We start from the raw sequence: 18,970 nt of genomic DNA on the forward strand, positions 1-18,970 counted from the left end.
GTCTGTGGCCCGTGACTTAAAATATATATTTCTCCTTCTGGCCCCCAACAAAAAAAGTTTGGACACCCCTGATCTAATGACTGTATTGGTATTATCAATATCATCAATGGTATAACTTTAACTTTTTTTTATTTTAGTTTTTCTTTTACTTCCTTTGAATCCAAAAGTCATGAAGTTGAGAAAGGACATCAATGAATCATTGACCTGCGAAAAATGCTGCTTGCTTGTATCTCCTTCTTATCTGAAATGCCACACTCACCGTAGGATGAACTCTTTGAAACACAGGCGCAGCTTGTTGTGATGACGGTAGAGTTTGGGGTCTGCTGGGATTTCATTCAAGAAGACCTGGGCCACCTCCAGCGGTCCCTGAAGAGATGAGGAGTGAGAGAGAGAGAGAGAAAGGTAGAGTAAGTGAGAGAGGGAAAGAAAGAGGGTAAGAAGGATTGAGGTAAATAAAGAGCTCACTCTCTCTCTCTTTCACTCTCGGTGCTGGAGGAGAAAATGAATGCTTCGTGCACTGGAGGCCACAAGGTAAAGTCAACACATAAGGGAAAGATCATGAATAGGTCTTTGTCTGAGTGATGTGGCTGCGGAGCCAGGCAGTGGAGGGATTGCTGCACGCTTCCTATGTTGTCCCTCCAACTGGCATTTATCACACAACCACAGACATCTCCTCAGGATTTCGGAGACGTTCGCAACAGTAAACTTCTCATGATTGGTGTTGTAAACTGTTCCTCGGCAGCCCCGCACGGCCCCCAGAAAAGAGCGAATATCACTTTAAAACCTTTCAGACTGACTTATGTGGCTTACATCACGTTAATGCGCCGTGCTTAGATTACCGCAAGCTTTTCCTCAGACTAAAAACGGAGAGATTTCCTAAGGAGACGGAAAAAGACCTCGGCCACGAGAAACAGTAGTAAAGGAGTGGAGCGACCGAGTGTAAAATGATCAGGTGAGATGGACGGACCTGGTTAACAGTGGCTGTGACGGACCCCTGCAGAACCATCTGCAGCATTTTAGGGTCAGGCTTCTCTTTGTGTGTGGCGATGGCCAGCTCACGGGTCTTCTTCTGCATGTCCTCAATGGCCACTTCAATCGGGGTGAGGTCAAACTGCAATTAGAAAAAAAGAAGAAGAGAAGGAGGATAAAGGAAGCGTTCGGATGATACCCCTTTAAACTCTTTATACCCCTGTTCTTCTGCTAAAATCCACTTTTTCTCGTTCTTTGTAAAATACAATAGGTCCCTCTAAGTTGTATATGCATACTGCACATGAGACTCTTCCTCAATCTCTATTGTCTGCAGTAGCTAGTGAAAGAAAATGTTCAGAAAAATGAGTTGATCAGGAAAAGCATTATGTCTACATCAACGAGGCAGAGCTCAAGCCAAATATCACATCAGTGTTATAAACTATGCCCAGTAATTCAGAGCAAAGCTAATTCAACAAATCGAACACCACCAATGAAGTACAATTAAGATAAGTGGGTGTATTTTTAGAACAGTTCTGTTTACATTAGTTAAAAGAATCCACCCAGGGGTTTTGTTGCACTTGTCTGGGTGGCTCTGCTGCGGCTCAGCCAACAAAATCCCGTGTGGATTTTTACTTTCTGGACCTGGACTACCCACCTCTGTGTGTTTACATAGGATCTCCGGTGGATTTTACATTTTATAGAGACTCTAACACTTGGTCAGTGGCTGAACTGCACTTAGCAGGCCATTACACTTATTGTAAAGTAACATATGCCGTTGTAAAGACATATGCCTTTATATTAAAATGTTTCTAACTGTTGCTTATCTCGCTGATATGTTTTCATGTATGAATATTCATGAGCAGGAGCCAAAATCCTATCATTTCTCCCCCACACTCCTCCATCGGACTAAAGCAGTGTTAAACCAAATCACCGGAGCACTATTTTTCACAAAAAAAACAGCTCACATGACATTTATTCATACTAGAGACCACAACTAGACATTTTAAAATGAATGGAAAAACTATGGAATTAAGTAATGAAGTAAACTGTGCTTCAAAAGCACTCTTTTTGCTGATATAAGACACTTAGCATTTTAACCATGAAGATTTTGTTTAAGAGTTTAGAGTTAAGTTTTTAGACTTTGAGTTAAGAGTATAGTTAAAAGTTAAAACGTTAAAAGTTGGAAAAAAAAAATGAGATAACATTTTAATAGATTATCTCAGCTAACCAATTAAAATAGAGTATTCCTTCTCTCTAGGGATCTCTATTTACTTATACATAATAAAAAAATCAGAATATAACAACCACCTTCTTGTTTGTACACTTGTTTCTTTATTTTGTTTTATTGTTTTCAGCTACACTGATCATACAGGAGCACTGTGTACTTCTATAATTACAGACTGTAGTCCTGTATCTGTTTCTCTGTATACTTTATTATCCTCCTTTCACCCTGTTCCTCAATGGTTAGGATAAGGACACAGTGATAATAATCTGCTATAACTGTTTATATTTTATACATACGTAATTAACATTGTAAAATGTAATGTGCTGCCCCACCTGACTCTGGGTTCTGTCTTCACCTGTTAGTTTACCTTTGTCATTTGTATTTTAGCACATGTCCATCTGTCTGTTTTGGTCTTTGTCTTTGCTCTAGCCCCACCCAATCTTTCAAGTTTTCACCTGGTGCTTCTTTTTGTAGCCCCGCCCTCTCGTTATCCTCCCCAGGTGTTCTAATTGTCTGTTCAGCACGTACAGTCCTGTGTTTGCTCTGTCTTTAGCTTGCATTGTTACCTGTTGATACCGGTGTTAACTTTCCACTGATTTATGTGTCCCTATTCTTTTGTTTTGTTCTGCTTTTGTAGTCTCAGGATCTGCTGTGTAAGGGAATTCAGGTATGGGCTTCACAGCTATCTATAGTTCTATAAAAACAAGCCTAAACCTGCTGAGTGCTCCGGCCTTCCTTTTTACAGAGAATTCCCTGATCTTAAAATTCCAAAAATGTAATGCTTGCCATTGAGTCATGTTACAAAAAGTAACATTTGTCACACTGCATGCTTCTAATTCGGCATCCATCAATTTCTTTTTTAATACACTTCACAAAATACACATCAGAATGCATTTCAGTCTCCAATCCTCATTTCTCCAATCATAAACTGTTCTCAGTTTCCGCAGAGTACTAATTCACAACCTGATTCTTATTATCTGTACTATATACTTGCAAAGTATTGCCAACCTTATTCTCATATATTAAGCATTCCTGACTGTATCTGCCTTTCTCATCTGAATTTTATTTATTGTATTTCTATCCAATCTTTGAATTGTCCCTATGGTTTTGAATGCTGGCTTGTGTTTGTTCATTGGGCTCACTGTTTTAACCCTGGCTTTTTTATTTTGGCTATACATATCGTCGCTGTCCAATGAAAAACAAGTATCTCCATTTTTGTTGATTTTTAGTTTGCTACATAAATCAAACAGACGAACTGTCCCTTATACTGTGCCAAAATTTCGTGATGAACAAACCCCATAGAAATACTTCAAAATGACCTGAAATTAACTATTTTTACATTGACTTCCATTGAAAGTTTAGAAGGTTCTTTCTCTCCTGTAAAGTTGCTGTTCTGGAGATAATTGTTTTTCATTCAACAGCGATGATATGGATTTGTGGTTTTCTTTTTAGGGTGTTTTAACGTCACCACTATTTGGTCCGGTTAAAAACAGATTCTAGATCGCTTTTAGCCTTGGTACGGTTTCCTGGGCAGGTGTAAAAACAGTAATTGTGTGCCAGACAGCTCTGACCATAGTAGACAATGTGTTTGTGTGTTTTTTTGGCCGCATTTTGGTGCTTTTGGTGCTGTGATTATATATGTTCTATATGTTACAATATGTTACACATCTCTGCACCTTATCCTCACTATGTACATTAACATACCATATCGGTACTGCACTGTCCTGTCTTTTAAATTGTCTTGTCTTTTGTATTTATTGTATTGTATGTATTTAGTGTTTTATGTTGCTCTGTCGTCACTCCTGCACTTTATGTTGTCTATTGCTTGTTCCATGTTGCACCATGGTTCTGGAGGAACGTAATTTCATTACACTGTGTACCTGTACTAAGATGTAATGACAATAAAAGCCTCTTGACTTGACTTAGGTTTGTGCCTGTGTGAAACCAAACCAAACCATACAAAGGGAGAAAACGGTCCAAGTAAATGAATGTCTAAGGTTCTAAATTATTACAATGCAGACATAAGCTGCTTTGTTCTGCAGGTAAGAAGTTCTTCTTTACCTCCTCCTTCTGAATGACGTTGATTCTGGTCTTGATGTAAGGGAAGGCGTGTGAGGTTGTGAGGATAGTCTTTCTCTTGTACTGCTCATACAGCTCTCCTCGAGGCCGGCCGCTCTTGGTGAAGGGGGTTGTGTACATGAAGCGGCGCAGGTTGAAGTTCTTCTCAAAGTTGGTCATGCGGTCCTTCATCTCATAGTCATCAAAGTAGGGCTCCACATAGGTGATCTGAATATAAGCCTGGTTCCAAACAGAACAGAGTTCACAGGTTTAAATGCACAGCTGCACATCAAAACTTTTTAATGGAAAACTTTAGCCGCACTTAAGTGCCACTTAATAATCAGGCGTAGTGTCAGTTAAATATGTGCTTTGTTTGTTTACAGTGTGAGAGGAGACTCTGCTGTTGATGAAACTCTGATTAGCTCTTGATTGTGCTGATGCTAAAATTAGCAGTGTGTCTGGTGTGAAGTACCTTGTTGGGATTCAGCTTGTTTCTGTCTACAGGTGTGGAATCCTTTATCATCTCCAGCACACCGTCCCCCAAACACTTGCTGTAGAAGTTCTTCAGAAACAGAGACACATGCAATTCATGCAGACATTTCTACACACAAGAATGGCATAGCTAAATATTACTGAGATCTGTAGAAATACACTGTCTGGGGGCTCTGAGTGGTCCAGGGGACTAAGCGCTGCCACTATGATCAGGAAATCGCTAGTTCGAATCCTGTTCATGTAGCTTGCCATTTGCTACCGGAGCCCTGAGAGAGCACAATTGGCCTTGCTCTTTCTAGGTGGGTAGATGGTGCTCTCTCCCCACATCACAGGGTGATGTCGATCAGCACAAGGCTTTGTCTGTGAGCTGATGTATCAGAACCGAGTCGCTGCGCTTTCCTCCTCACTGTGATGCTAATCGGCAATGATACATCAGCAGCAGTTAAAAAAGAGGTGGAGTCTGACTTTACATGTATCGGAGGAGGCGTGTGTTAGTCTTCACCCTCCTGGTGTTGGGGCATCACTAGTGATCTCACATGAACATGTGACTCACATGAACTCACATGTGTACTGGGAATACTTGACAAAAGGCAGTACCATCCCCAGTGGACAGCACAGTGGTAGTAATGATCATGACTGTCAGTCTCTGGCTAAAATTGTCCTTGAAAACAAGTGACTCGCAGACAGAAATCACACAAATTTAATGGAGGAGGGCCCTCACGCATATGTACAGTGCAGAGCGGCCATCATAAGCTTTTGTGGCACATAACAAAAATCATAGGATGCAATACTAGTTGCTGTACTATGAAATTTGAAAAAAATACCTTCTATAACATTACAGCGATTAAGCTAATTAGAATTGCTTGCTTTCATGCTGTTGGCCTGTAGAGTAAATTTAATTCTGTCGGACACATTGATCACTAACTGTCAGGATTTTAGCAGCAGGAGCAAGAAGAGGACGAGGAAAGTGGACGCAAATGAGAGGATTTATTGAAATACACAAAATAAACAGACAAAGAAAGACTGAAACAAAAGAAACACAGAGTAAAACACTGGAACACAAACCCTGACTGACGTAAAGACATACAAAAACCGACAAGGAGAATGGAAACACACAGACTACAAATACACACGGACAAAAACAGGAAACGGGAAACACCTGAGACAAGTTAACAAGTGGGCGGAGCTACAAATGAACACAGACGGGGCACATGGAGGAACATGCACAGAGGGAAAAGCTAAACAAACACAGAGAAAAATGAGCACAGAAGGGAGACGATGGTTAGCAGGGCAAGGATGTGACACTGACAATTTTAATGTTAAATAGGGTCTTATAAAATCATCATAAAATCATCATGAACATTTTTTTTTTCATTTGTCTTTTTTCCCTTTTGCAGTTTGCAGTTCTGCGTTTCTCTCCATTCTGTCCACGTTCTCACTATAACAGCATCATAGACCCCTAGATTAAAAAAAAACTCTGCCGCTCAAATCTCTGCAGCACGACGTCTATTGTACATTAAAACACTAAAACGTACCTCTAGCCTGTGGGAGATCTCCGGCAGATGCGTGATTCCTGGCTCTTTATAAATGAACTCCCGCTCATCCAGATCCCCAAACTTAGAGCCAAAAAAGGCCACGCGGAAATACGTACCAAACATCCTCTTATGGCCCTGAAATAAACCAGAAAACGTCTGCTTCAGCTCTGAGTATAACTGAATTAAGAATTACCGTCTGATGAAACCATGTTACTCTGGCCCAAGACAAAGCTCTGTTGTAGCACCATCTGCTCTCTGCTTTACCTTCAGAACGATGTTGTCAAAGGCTCTTTTCAAGTTGTCGTGAGTGGTGGACAGTTTCCGGACATCTCTGTGAGCCTCCAGGATGGGAATGATGATTTTGTATACCTCGTTTACTGCCTCATATAACCCACCCTGTCAGTGAAGAATAGCAGAGGACACAGCGTCACATGTGACATCAATAATTAGATCAAGCAGAAGTTTAGACTAACATTAGATGACTGGATAAACGTAACTAAGGAGACTTATCTAATGGAAAAGTGATTATAAGAATGGATTTATTTAAACAAACACTGGAATAAATGGACAAAGTATTTATTAGAAATAAGCCCTTATTAGACTTGTTAGAAATATACATAAAAGGAAAAACATTTGAGATGAATTTTGAGCTAATGATGTAACCCTGATTTGTTTAAAGTAATATAAAAATTGAATCTATTATTTTAACGTATAAATTTATTATTTTTGTATATAATGTTCTTTTTTTGCTCTTGCTCTGGGTTTTCTTTTAGGCATATGTATTCCCTGGATGTATATAGTTTTGTAAAGGATGCTCAATAATTATAGGCAATGTTAAAAAGCTTAATAAGAAACTCTTTATTTTTTTGTAATGCCTTTATAAACAGAAAATATATGAGTGTGTATCCTTGCTAGGCTAAAAGCTAACCCTGATGAGCCTAATATTTTTACTTCTATTTTTCTATGTTTGTCAAAGAACTGCTCCTTTTAAAAAACGGTTACCTTAGAGTAAAGCTAATGACACAATGTATGATTTATGGACTGTGGCATTCATAGAGATATGGCTAAATTGTGGCATTCCATATAAAGCTATTAAGCTAGTCAGGCTAATAACTGCACACTATGATAGCCACAACACCATAGCAGCTAACTAACGGGTAACTAAGGCTTTTTTTGTTATGGAGGCCTGTGTGTTTATATTATCAATAAATAGTGCATAATTTAAAAAAAATAATAATAATAATAAATAATTACAATGTTCTTGTTTTAATAATAAGTTGCTATTTTGAAATGTTATGTTATGCTATGCTATATTGATTCGGTGAGAGCTAAGGCAAACCGAGCAGAGCTCATCAAATTATTTAAAAGAATACTGTGAAAAGAGACATGAATGTGTGTGTAAAACAGCATCTGGGCATTTTTTATATAATTTTGCTAGCTAATAATTCAATATCATACTTAAAATAATATAATATAATATAAATATACATTTAATATACATTTTCATGACCATACGATTTTTAAAACATCAGTGCAGACATGGATAATAAAACCAAAAATTAAATCAATTAAACTATAATCAAAACTGATTATAGTAGGTCTCAAATAAATCAGATAAAATGATACATAATCTTTAATAATAATAAAATGTGTGTCAGATATTGAGAGCTCCATTGTGTAGGGATAAATTACTGCATTAACTCTGAGCTGATGTATTTGTTAGCTCAAAATAGATTTTCTCCATAGATAAATGGAATCATAAAGATTTGTAGACCTAATTTCCATGTCTCAAAATCTTCTAGGTATTTTTATTTTTCCAAAACCTATCCAGGTTTGGACTTTCAAGATTTTTAAGTTCCATGAATTTTCCAGGTTTTTCATGACAGTATGAACCCTGTAATATAATTTGTCAAATGACCAATCAAGTCATTCCACAAGCAAGATCCCAGTACTGACTGTAGGTGCATGTTTAACTCACTTGGCTGAAAAGTTCTGCAGCCTGCTCCAAAAGGCCCACCAGGCCGTTCTCGGTGAAGTAGCGTCCTGAGCAGACTCCATCCTCGTCTGGAGACAAAATATCATCTGACACCGCGGACTCCTCCAGCACATTAGGGGAGATGTTCTGTCACAGGGGAATTACACTGATTACTGGTGTGGGTCTGGAAGTGTTATTATGCTGGGGGTTATGTGAATAGCTGAAATATTAAAAATACAACAACAAGCCTTCTGCTAATAACTGCATCATGTCACCAAATAACCTGAATCATCAGTTACACCTGAACCCAAAAGATAATAACCTCTTATAACTAGGGGTGTCACGATTCTCTAAATCCTCGATTCGATTTTATTCCTGATTTTAGGGTCACGATTTGATTCTCGATTTTCTTTTTTCTTTTTTTACAGCAGAGAGGCCTACGCCAGTTAGATTAGTCTATGGTCAGTTATTGGTTTGATTCAACAAATTTACAATATCTTATTTCAAAAGGTGGGCTTGATATAAGTGATGCAAAGTGACTAATTTGACTAATGGTCAAATTTAAATAATTTAATTAAGATATATATAATGCCATCTAGTGGCTTTTTTTGGTAGCAGCAGTGTGCGCTATTAAAACAGCAATGTGCAACATAAAATAAATAATAAAAAATGCAGGAACTTGTACATGTACAAAATAATAGAACAATTAGAGCCTTAACAAACTGAACTCTATCCTACTATAACACTTAAACATGAAAAATAAGACTAAGAAAGATGCTCCTTAAGGTACCAAAACTATTAACATATTTGAGGCTAGACAAAACAACTGTTATTTTTATATGTTCAAGTTTTTCTTTTAGAAGATGAGAATGTCCACATTCTCTGGGGAAAGGGCTGCTCTTTGAGCACTCACAATGTCCGTGGCATCGGCTACAGTGTGCTGCGCCATTTGCGTAGCGTGCTGCGCCGCTTGCGCAGCTTAGAGGGAGGGATCGTTGATCATCTTTTTGACTTCGAGGCTTGAGACCATGACATAATTTCGATCGATTTTGATAAAATATCGAAATTGTGACACCCCTACTTATAACCTATTATTTAGTAGCACTTCAGCATTTCTTTCCTTTACCTTTCTTTTGACTTTTATTTTTTTACTGCAGAAGGTATGTACACAATATTTTACATATTTTGACATTTTGTCTGCTCCAATTTAATATATTTGTTAATATACTGCAATATGATGTTTCATTTATATATGTATCACATGCATTTTTCAACAAGATCATTAAAATCGACCTGCTGCACAATTTGCAAATGCTGGGCTGCAGAAGATGATGGCCAGCCTGTAGTCCTCACCACTCCCCAATGGAGGATTTTTTTGTGTGTGTAATGTTTGGCACTTTAGGATATGTTTGCAGAAAGAATGGAGAAACATAACTTGTGAATCACTTCATCATCACTTAGTGTCCTCAGTGCCAACATGGCTGTGAGAGGGTGTAAGAGGTAATGTCAACAGTACAAGTGTTAAATGCTTTACTGTCCCAACTTTTTTGGGAATGTGTCACATATTAGGTATGAATGTATGAATGTATATAAAAAAAAAGTAGGTGCATGTAGGAAAGGGCATTTTCTAAGATTTTTTTTTACATTAATTTGTGAATGCACACTGAGGCACACTATTCTGTAACAACAACAATATTACAGTACATTCTCTACATTAGGGTAAACAGAGTAGAGAACAAGCTTCACTTTCTTCCATTTCAGGAGTAAATATCAGTGTGTTTCTGACTCTATAGCCCCCTCCTCTGGTAAGGTGGGACATTAAAAGTGCTAAAAATATGACAGAGTGGTAAACTGGTACAACTGTTAGTTTCTTTGTCTATTGGCCCTATGTATTATGTATATTATGTATATTTAATCCACTTTTAATTCCATATTTCTCTGGTCTGTATGGCTGACATCAGTCATCTTCTCAATATGCATAGCAAGTGGTGTTCATTGTTGTTTTACTGTGTTTAACTGCACTACCTCCATTACACACACACACACACACTAAAACAACTCTAATTTAATATTTTTTTATTGTTTATCTGTATTATTATGTCTTATTCTTATTTTGTAACTTATGTATACTATGTATACCTGCTGATCAAAGTACCTACCTACCAACCTACCAAACTACCTACCTACCTACATACCTATTTATCTACCAATCTAACTACTTACCTAACTACCTCCTTACATACAACTGCCTACCTACACAACTACCTAGCTATCTATTTATCTACCTACCTACTTACCTACCTACTTATCTATTGGTCTACCTACCTACTCGCCTATCTATTTACCTACCTACCTATGTACCTACCTACCTACCTATCTATTTACTTACCTACCTAACTGATTGACATGCCTACCTACCTAACTACCTACTTATCTACCTATCTACCTACCTACCAAACTACCTACCTAGTTACCTACCTACCTATTGATATACATATCTACCTACTTACCTACCTAACTACCAACGTATCTACCTACCTATCTATTTATTTACTTACCTAACCACCTACTTTTCTACCTATTGACATACCTACATACCTATCTACCTACCTACTAAACTACCTACCTACTTATCTACCTACCTACCTATCTACCTATTGATATACCTACCTAACTACCTACTTATCTACCTATTGACCTACCTACCTACCTAACTACCTACTTATCTACCTGTCTACCTACCTACCAAACTACCTACCTACTTACCTACCTACCTATTGATATACATATCTACCTACTTACCTACCTAACTACCAACGTATCTACCTACCTATCTATTTATTTACTTACCTAACCACCTACTTTTCTATCTATTGACATACCTACATACCTATCTACCTTCCTACTAAACTACCTACCTACTTATCTACCTACCTACCTATCTACCTATTGATATACCTACATACCTACCTAACTACCTACTTATCTACCTATTGACCTACCTACCTATTTACCTACATACCTACCTACCTACCTACTTACCTATCTACTTACCTACCTACCTACCTACTTAACTATCTACCTACCTACTTATCTACCAATCTAACTACTTACCTAACTACCTACTTTACCAACTGCCTACCTACACACCTACCTAGCTACCTACTTTCATACCTACCTACCTACCTACCTACCTATTAATATACATATCTACCTACTTACCTACCTAACTACCTATGTATCTATCTACCTATCTATTTACTTACTTACCTAACCACCTACTTTTCTACCTATTGACATACCTACATACCTATCAAACAACCTACTTATCTACCTATCTACCTACCTACTAAACTACCTACCTACTTATCTACCTACCTACCTACCTACTTATCTACCTATTGATATACCTACATACCTACGTAACTACCTACTTATCTACCTATTGACCTACCTACCTACCTATTTACCTACCTACCTACCTACCTACCTACTTACCTACCTACCAACCATTCTGCCTACCTACACATAAACCTACCTACTTACCCACCTACCTACTTAACTACCTACCTACCTACTTATCTACCAATCTAACTGCTTACCTAACTACCTACTTACTTGCCAACTGCCTACCTACACACCTACCTAGCTACCTACTTTTCCTACCTACTTACTTACCTACCTACCTACACACCTAACTACCTCACTACCTACTTACACAACCCCTGGTTTTATGTACTTTTAGTACTGCAGTATGAAGCTGTCTGTTTATTATTGTTTCTGAGTCTAAAAAATGTCCTGACCGTAGCTGTGAGTCACTGAATGAGTCACTGGGAGTACTTGTTTCCATGTTCCAGCTATCTGATATCCTATTTTCAGCATATTTTGGCACAGCACCTGTACTTTTCAACTGCATTCATCACTCACTTGGAATGTGACGCTGCCCACAGGCAGGTACTTGTGGTCCTCCAGCATGCTGAGGTATTCGGCCACCAGGGCGGCGGCGTGCACCAGGCACATGGCAGACTCTGTGAAGCAGTTTTTGCCGTTATGCTTCTCCGCCATGTTCTGGAGCCAGGTCAGCCGCAGATCGGGCGATGTCTGGTAGCCCTTGGCAATCCTGCCACACACATACACACATACACACACACGTACATACACACACATGTAAATGTGGGGTTCGGCTCACTGTGATACAGCAATTAGCCCCCAAAATCCCAATTTCAACATCCTGAAATCAAGGGCACGTGTGCTCTCGCAGATTTACATGCAGCCTCTGCAGACTGTGGGCCGGATCACAAGGCTAAAACGCAGCCACATGGTTTCCATGGTAAGTCCAAAAACAGTAGACAAACAGCAGAAACCACAGGCAAATGGGAAGCAGAGGAGGAAACCACAGCATTAGTAGCCCAGAGGCAGGGGACAGAGACTAACTCTAGTCTAGGGGGAGTTTACGGCAGTAGCTGTGAATGAGTGAGAATTTGTGTGTGCATGAATGTGCTGTATAGTAAGTAAGTCCTACCTGTACATAAGGTCCATAAGCATCTCAGGATCTTCCTGAAACTCCTTCATCTTCACTGTATCAGAGAGGATGCTGTTCAGATTCCTTAAAAGCTCATCCACCTGAGAGAAAGATGCAACAGAAAAAAATATAAGCCTTGAACAGGGAACAGAATCTGAACACAAAGTTTAAACATTGTCTGATAGTGGCTGCAAGGTGAATGGGGAGTTATGCAAACATATTTTTTTTTCTCAATCCACAGTATCACAGATGGTAAACATCATAGAAGCCAATACCACCCACATTGGACAGTGCAGTGGGTGGAAATGATCGTGACTTGCAGAATCTGTCAGGAATTGTCCACACAAACAGACTAACAACTCTGCCATAAATAGAATTACATCCAGAGTCAGTGTAGAAGACACCACACGTAGGCCTGTCACAATAACAATTTTTTGAGAAATGATTGCGATAAACTATATTGTTGACATTTTAAGACCATTAAATGGCACTAACGATAACTTAATATCATAACAAAGGAATTACACCCTTTTAAAGACAAAAAAACTTTTCATTCCCGTTCACGCACCTAATTATGAAACCCAAAAATTTCCCAGCTTGAACCAAAGTAGGTTATAGTAGGTTATATAGGGAACCATGGGTCTGTCCCAGCTGGCTCGCGTTGGATTGGCATAAAGACCCTGCCTCAGCCACCACTCGAGAGATAGGCTGATGGATGAGAGGAAGGCTGAGGCAACATGAATCTAAGAGACACTAAAATTAAGTGACTAGAGCTGCACTGAGCCGTTACTATATTTCTGTAAGTTTGTTCTGGGAACTAATGGAGGGCATTTTGCCTAATAAAGGTACGTTTTGAGTGCTTCCACACTACGATGGCCATGCCCTCAGTCACAATATATGTCAGTACAAACACAATGGAAGTTATCACGATTATTAAAATGATTGAGGTCATGTTCATTTATTGAAGGATAAGTCGATAATGTAGTTATTGTGACAGGCCTAATCACAGGCATATCCTGCAATTCAGTGCTGCTTTCATGGAACATGGCAAACGTAATGGGACACAATGCTAGTTCCTGTGCTATGACTAGAAGTATTTCAGTTTAGAGTAGACAGTTACATAAATTAGCTTAAGTTTGATTATGCCTATGACTTGCTTAGGAGAGGGTTTAAAATGCTAAATTTATTAATGATATTTTTAGAACTATACGTTTATTTTACTATTGTTCCACCGGCAAAAAGTTAACTGCAAGTTAATTACATTTATTTGTATTATGCTGTACTCATACAGTACAACAAATATTATCAAAAATTATAATTATAATTATAATACAGAATTCAACTATATGTATTGAATATTTCCCACTAAACCTTCCTCAGGCAATCAGGTTGCAAAAATGGAACTAGGATTTGTTTTAGAAGCTGAAACTATTTTAATATACAGCTCTGAAAAAAAATTGAGGCCACTGAAAAATGATGAGTTTCTTTGATTTGACCAAATTGAAAACCTCTGGAATATAATCAAGAGGAAGATTGATGATCACAAGCCATCAAACCAAGCTGAACTGCGGAGTGGCATTAAGTTATCCAAAAGCAGTGTGTAAGACTGGTGGAGGAGAACATGCCAAGATGAACGAAAACTGTGATTAAAAAAACAGGGTTATTCCACCAAATATGGATTCCTGAACTCTTAAAACTTAATGAATATGAACTTGTTTTCTTTGCATTATTTGAGGTCTGAAAGTTCTGCATCTTTTTTGTTATTTCAGCCATTTCTCATTTTCTACAAATAAATGCTCTAAATTACAATATTTTTATGTGGAATTTGGGAGAAATGTTGCCTGTAGTTTATAGAATAAAACAATAATGTTAATTTTAATCAAACGTATACCTATAAATAGAAAAATTAGAGAAACTGATTTAGAAACTCTTCATTTTTTCCAGAGCTGTATATTACATGGTTTATGATTAATTCTGCAAAACAATCAAACCCTGACAGTGAATTCTCATGGTCATTCTTATGGTATAGCTTTTAAGCAAATGGTAAGCCCGTAATTTCACTGGCTGCATTGCTGCTGGGCTATTGATTGACTGATAAGTCTAGACTGGGAGGATTTTGTCTGATTTGAGGCTTATGAATAGCATTAGATGTTAAATACACAGTGCTGTGCTGTATTGGTTTAGCTTCAGGGTATTACCTGTGATGGGAGCTGTGTGGACTGCATCTCGGTGTCTTCCTCTGCGTAAGCTAAAATGGTCCGGAAGGAGCGCCGCAGGTACTCCTCATGTACATCTGAGGATTTACCGACAAGAGACGCCAGTGACATGGTCACCTGCATTTTCACTCTGGAGAAATTCTGACCAGGGAACAAAACGATAAAAAAGACAGTAAGCATCACATACAGAATATAAAGTAAACTGTCATGAATACCATCACACATTCTGCACATTTAATATTTTTTTATTTGTTTATTGTTTGTATATGTCTTTATGAGGGGTCCAATAATCTGGTCAAGGAGATTAAAAGCTGGTTGACCAGATTAACTCATTAAAAACAAGTGAGGCAACCAGTATGACCACACTGATCATTCAGCATTTCTGGGAACCCTTGCTGTGTGTATACTGATGTAACATAGTTTGATGAAGTACAAGTGGAATAATATATTTATTTTAATTTATAATGTATTGATTTAATAATATAAAAAATATATGTCAAATTCTCCATTGTTTAAACCCTGTAGCTGCTCCATACACTGGTTTAATAATTCTAGAGAAATCATTGAATATAAAATGCTCTAAAATCACTTGAAATAAACTCTTACATTGACTTCCTTTCAAACTTTAGAGCATATCGTCGCTATCCTATGAAAAACACTTATCTCCATTTTCATCGATTTTTAGTTTACTACATAATTTGAACAGACAAACCCTCCCTTACACTGTGCCAAAATTTCTTAATGAACGGACCAATAGAAACTCTTTAAAATTACCTGAAATAAACTCTTTTTACATTGACCTCCCTTGAAAGTTTCTAAGGTTTTTTTTTCTCTCCTATAAAAGTTGCTGTTTTGGAGATAAGTGTTTTTATTGGACAGCGAACGATATGTGCCTTCTCCTGTACTATCACTATTTTGAAGATACATGTTTTTCATTAGACAGTGACAATAGATCATATTGCAGGATGTGAAGGATCTGTTTGAAAAAGAATACCCTGGATGAGGCTCTCTATAAATAAGGATGGGATAAACAGGCACAGGCCTGTGTCTCTGTGTGTGCAGTGTTGATGGAAGTTAAGCGGCGAAGTATGTTGTTAGGAAATTGGATCTTTCTATGAGTCATTGTTGTACAACAGTGTCAGCATCTATATGAGGGGCCCAATAAAGTTTTTTAAGGGGTCCAGTCAACGTAAGACCCTGTCAGTTGCCCCTGGTTAGCCCTGGTGTGATGTGATTATTTGTACCTGTAGAGCAGCATGATGCTCTTTTATGATAGCTTTTGATAGTGAACTGAAAATAGCTGCCCTCAAGTCAACAATGTCAGCATCTATATGAGGGGCCCAATATATTTTTTAAAGGGTCCAGTCAATGTGAGACCCAGTCAGTAGAAGTTCAAGTATGTATTTAAGCAATAATACACGAGAGGGAGAGCTATAACAGTTCCAATATTACACGTTATATGGCCAACCTCGAGTGTATTATTGCGATTATACCACAGTTCCATTATCAAGATTTTGAGTTAAAGAGGACGAGGAATATACAATCTGTTCCATAGATCAGCACAGCAGTGCCAATATTACATGTTATAGGACGAACCTTGAGTGTATTATTGCGGTCATACCACAGTACCCTTATCGATGTTTATTGAAAGATTTTGAGTTAAAAAGGATGAGAAAATACAATCTGATTGGTTATAAACACTCCACCAGTTAAAATAGTTCCACTGTTCTTAGGTTAGCGTGGTGGTCTCTATTTTTAGCCATTTCAGTAAAAATAGTGGAAATCTAAGCGTACTGTAAATAAACGAAAGCGCTTTACTCATTCAAGTAAACGATTTCCAAGAGAGAAATCTGTGTAGATTAAAGTCCAGCGCTCGTTTGATTTTAAAAGAAAATGTTTTTTTTTTAAGAATTAAAGTTTTGTTTACTACAGCGCCTCCCAGTGGCCAATCACATTGCAGGGTTGGAACTAAATGTGGTATAATTATTTAGAACCCTAAAGCAACATGATTTTCTCTGGCCTTAAAAAAAAAAATATATATATATATATATATATATATATATATATATATATATATATATATATATATATATATATATATATAAATATATAGTATATTTTCGAATCGCTGGGCTTATTTATTTATTTGTGTGGACCGCACCTGTGCCGCCTATTGGAGACATGGCATTTCTTCACTGTGTCTATGGGATTCATTGGCTCCCAGTGGTGTATAATGACATCGCATTTGGTTTGTATTTGGTTTGTAAGCACTGCATCATTCTAGGTTACCTGTACTTGGCAGAGTAACACATTGAGAGCTTTGGTTGCAGTGCATTACTGGCTGATAATGACACTCATAGAATGTCTCTCTGCCAATGACATTGCAGGGTCAGAACTAACTGTGGTATAGTTATTTATAACCCTAAAGCAGCATGATCATCTCTTTGTTAGTTTATGATTAATCTTATCCAAATTATAAATAGCTTCTCTTAAAGCAACATGCCCTGAAAGTCTGATTAAAGGAAAGCATCCTGTATTTTAGACTAGGGACCAAAGGTTCCTATATGGGTTAGCCTCTGAAAGAAAATATTTTTTAGAGACCTGCATGATTACAAGGGTCCCCTGTTTTTGGCCACATTTAGCTTAAAATACCTTATATTAACTGGAAAATACATACACTTAAGCTTTTATTTTAATAATAACACTTAACCTGATATTGGTGGCTGATAATGTGTGTAATAATGCATATTTTCGAATCGCTGGGCTTATTTATTTGTGGGACTGCGTCGCCTATTGGAGACATGGCTTCTTCACTGTGCCTATAGGATGCAGCAGCTCCCCTGTCTCTCAGGAACTTACTGTGGTATAATTATTTATAACCCTAAAGCAGCATGATCCTCTCTTTGTTAGTTTAATATTATTATTATCCAAATTACAAATAGCTTCCCTCAAAGCCACATGCTCTGAAAGTCTGATTAAAGGAAAGCATCCTGTATCTTAGTCTAGGGACCAAAGGTTCCTATCTGGGTTGGCCTCTGGGGTCGTTTGATGCCATTTGGCAGGTGATAGGGCCGAGAATGAAACATGGCACGTTGCCAGGAGCATTTGGCCATCGCTGTCACGGCCTCAGCTCATTGATTCTGGGACAGACCCAGCCAAGGGCTGCAAATGCGCCATCCGTCTTGCTTAGCATCAGGAAGCTGCAAAATGATCCCCCCATTAACTCGGACATAATTGCCAATGGATCATTTCGATGGCACCATTATGTTAAATTGACCGTATGTGCGAGGCGTCTCAAGACGCCGTCGTCTCTCATGTTGGGGAAGCTTTCGTCGTGAGGAATGGCGCGGCGTCGATATCCGAGAGGTGATTTTTCCGTCGTCGGCCTCAAAACCCGATTCTGAGGCTTTAGCACGCTGCTTAGCGTGGAAGAATGGAATTGGGAGGACATAAAAAAACTGCGGGGAGAGGAAAAAACAAGGCAGGCCTCATGGAAAGGAAATCGACGTGACTCATTCAAAGGTTATACTAATGACAATGGAGATGACTGCCAGAGCAAACCAAACAATCAGGCAAACAGACAGCGGGAGAAATCCATCCTTTCCCCATTAAAGATGAATGAGAAAGCAAACAACACGGCCATCTGGTGGGCTGGGCTGATGTGTGTGTGAGTGAGTAAGTGTGTGTGTGTGTGTATGTGTGTGTGTGTGTTTGTGAGTGAGTGTGTTTGTTTGTATGTGTGTGTGAGTGTGTTTGTGTGTGTGAATGGGGGGGGGAACAATATAAAAAAGCGGAAAAATTGCATCCACTCACGACACACACAACACAACACAACACACACTCAGCAGAGACCGAACTCAGGCACACACAGATATCCAGACATTCCCAAACACTGCATCATTAATGGAATATGCAAGGTGTGACACTACTGAGCAAAAGAAACTGGATGCAAATGCTTTTAGGCAATGCTGGCGCGGC

General features: G+C 38.4%; 1 protein-coding gene across 3 annotated transcripts in view; it reads right to left on the bottom strand.

The window, feature by feature from the left end:
- dock8 (dedicator of cytokinesis 8) overlaps positions 1-18,970 on the bottom strand; it is a 103,525-nt gene that overhangs the window by 8,612 nt on the left and 75,943 nt on the right. For all 3 annotated transcript variants that reach the window (XM_022671085.2, XM_007231854.4, XM_007231856.4), the window contains 10 exons: positions 14,975-15,133; positions 12,777-12,877; positions 12,182-12,374; positions 8,258-8,401; positions 6,544-6,675; positions 6,280-6,414; positions 4,725-4,814; positions 4,256-4,492; positions 968-1,111; positions 260-366 (listed from right to left, as the gene is read on the bottom strand). In XM_022671085.2, coding sequence (XP_022526806.2) covers positions 260-366; positions 968-1,111; positions 4,256-4,492; positions 4,725-4,814; positions 6,280-6,414; positions 6,544-6,675; positions 8,258-8,401; positions 12,182-12,374; positions 12,777-12,877; positions 14,975-15,133 — 1,442 coding nt within the window. The remainder of the gene's footprint in view (positions 1-259; positions 367-967; positions 1,112-4,255; positions 4,493-4,724; positions 4,815-6,279; positions 6,415-6,543; positions 6,676-8,257; positions 8,402-12,181; positions 12,375-12,776; positions 12,878-14,974; positions 15,134-18,970) is intronic.

The sequence above is a fragment of the Astyanax mexicanus genome, chromosome 12, assembly GCF_023375975.1.
Source record: "Astyanax mexicanus isolate ESR-SI-001 chromosome 12, AstMex3_surface, whole genome shotgun sequence".
Lineage (NCBI taxonomy): Eukaryota > Metazoa > Chordata > Actinopteri > Characiformes > Acestrorhamphidae > Astyanax > Astyanax mexicanus.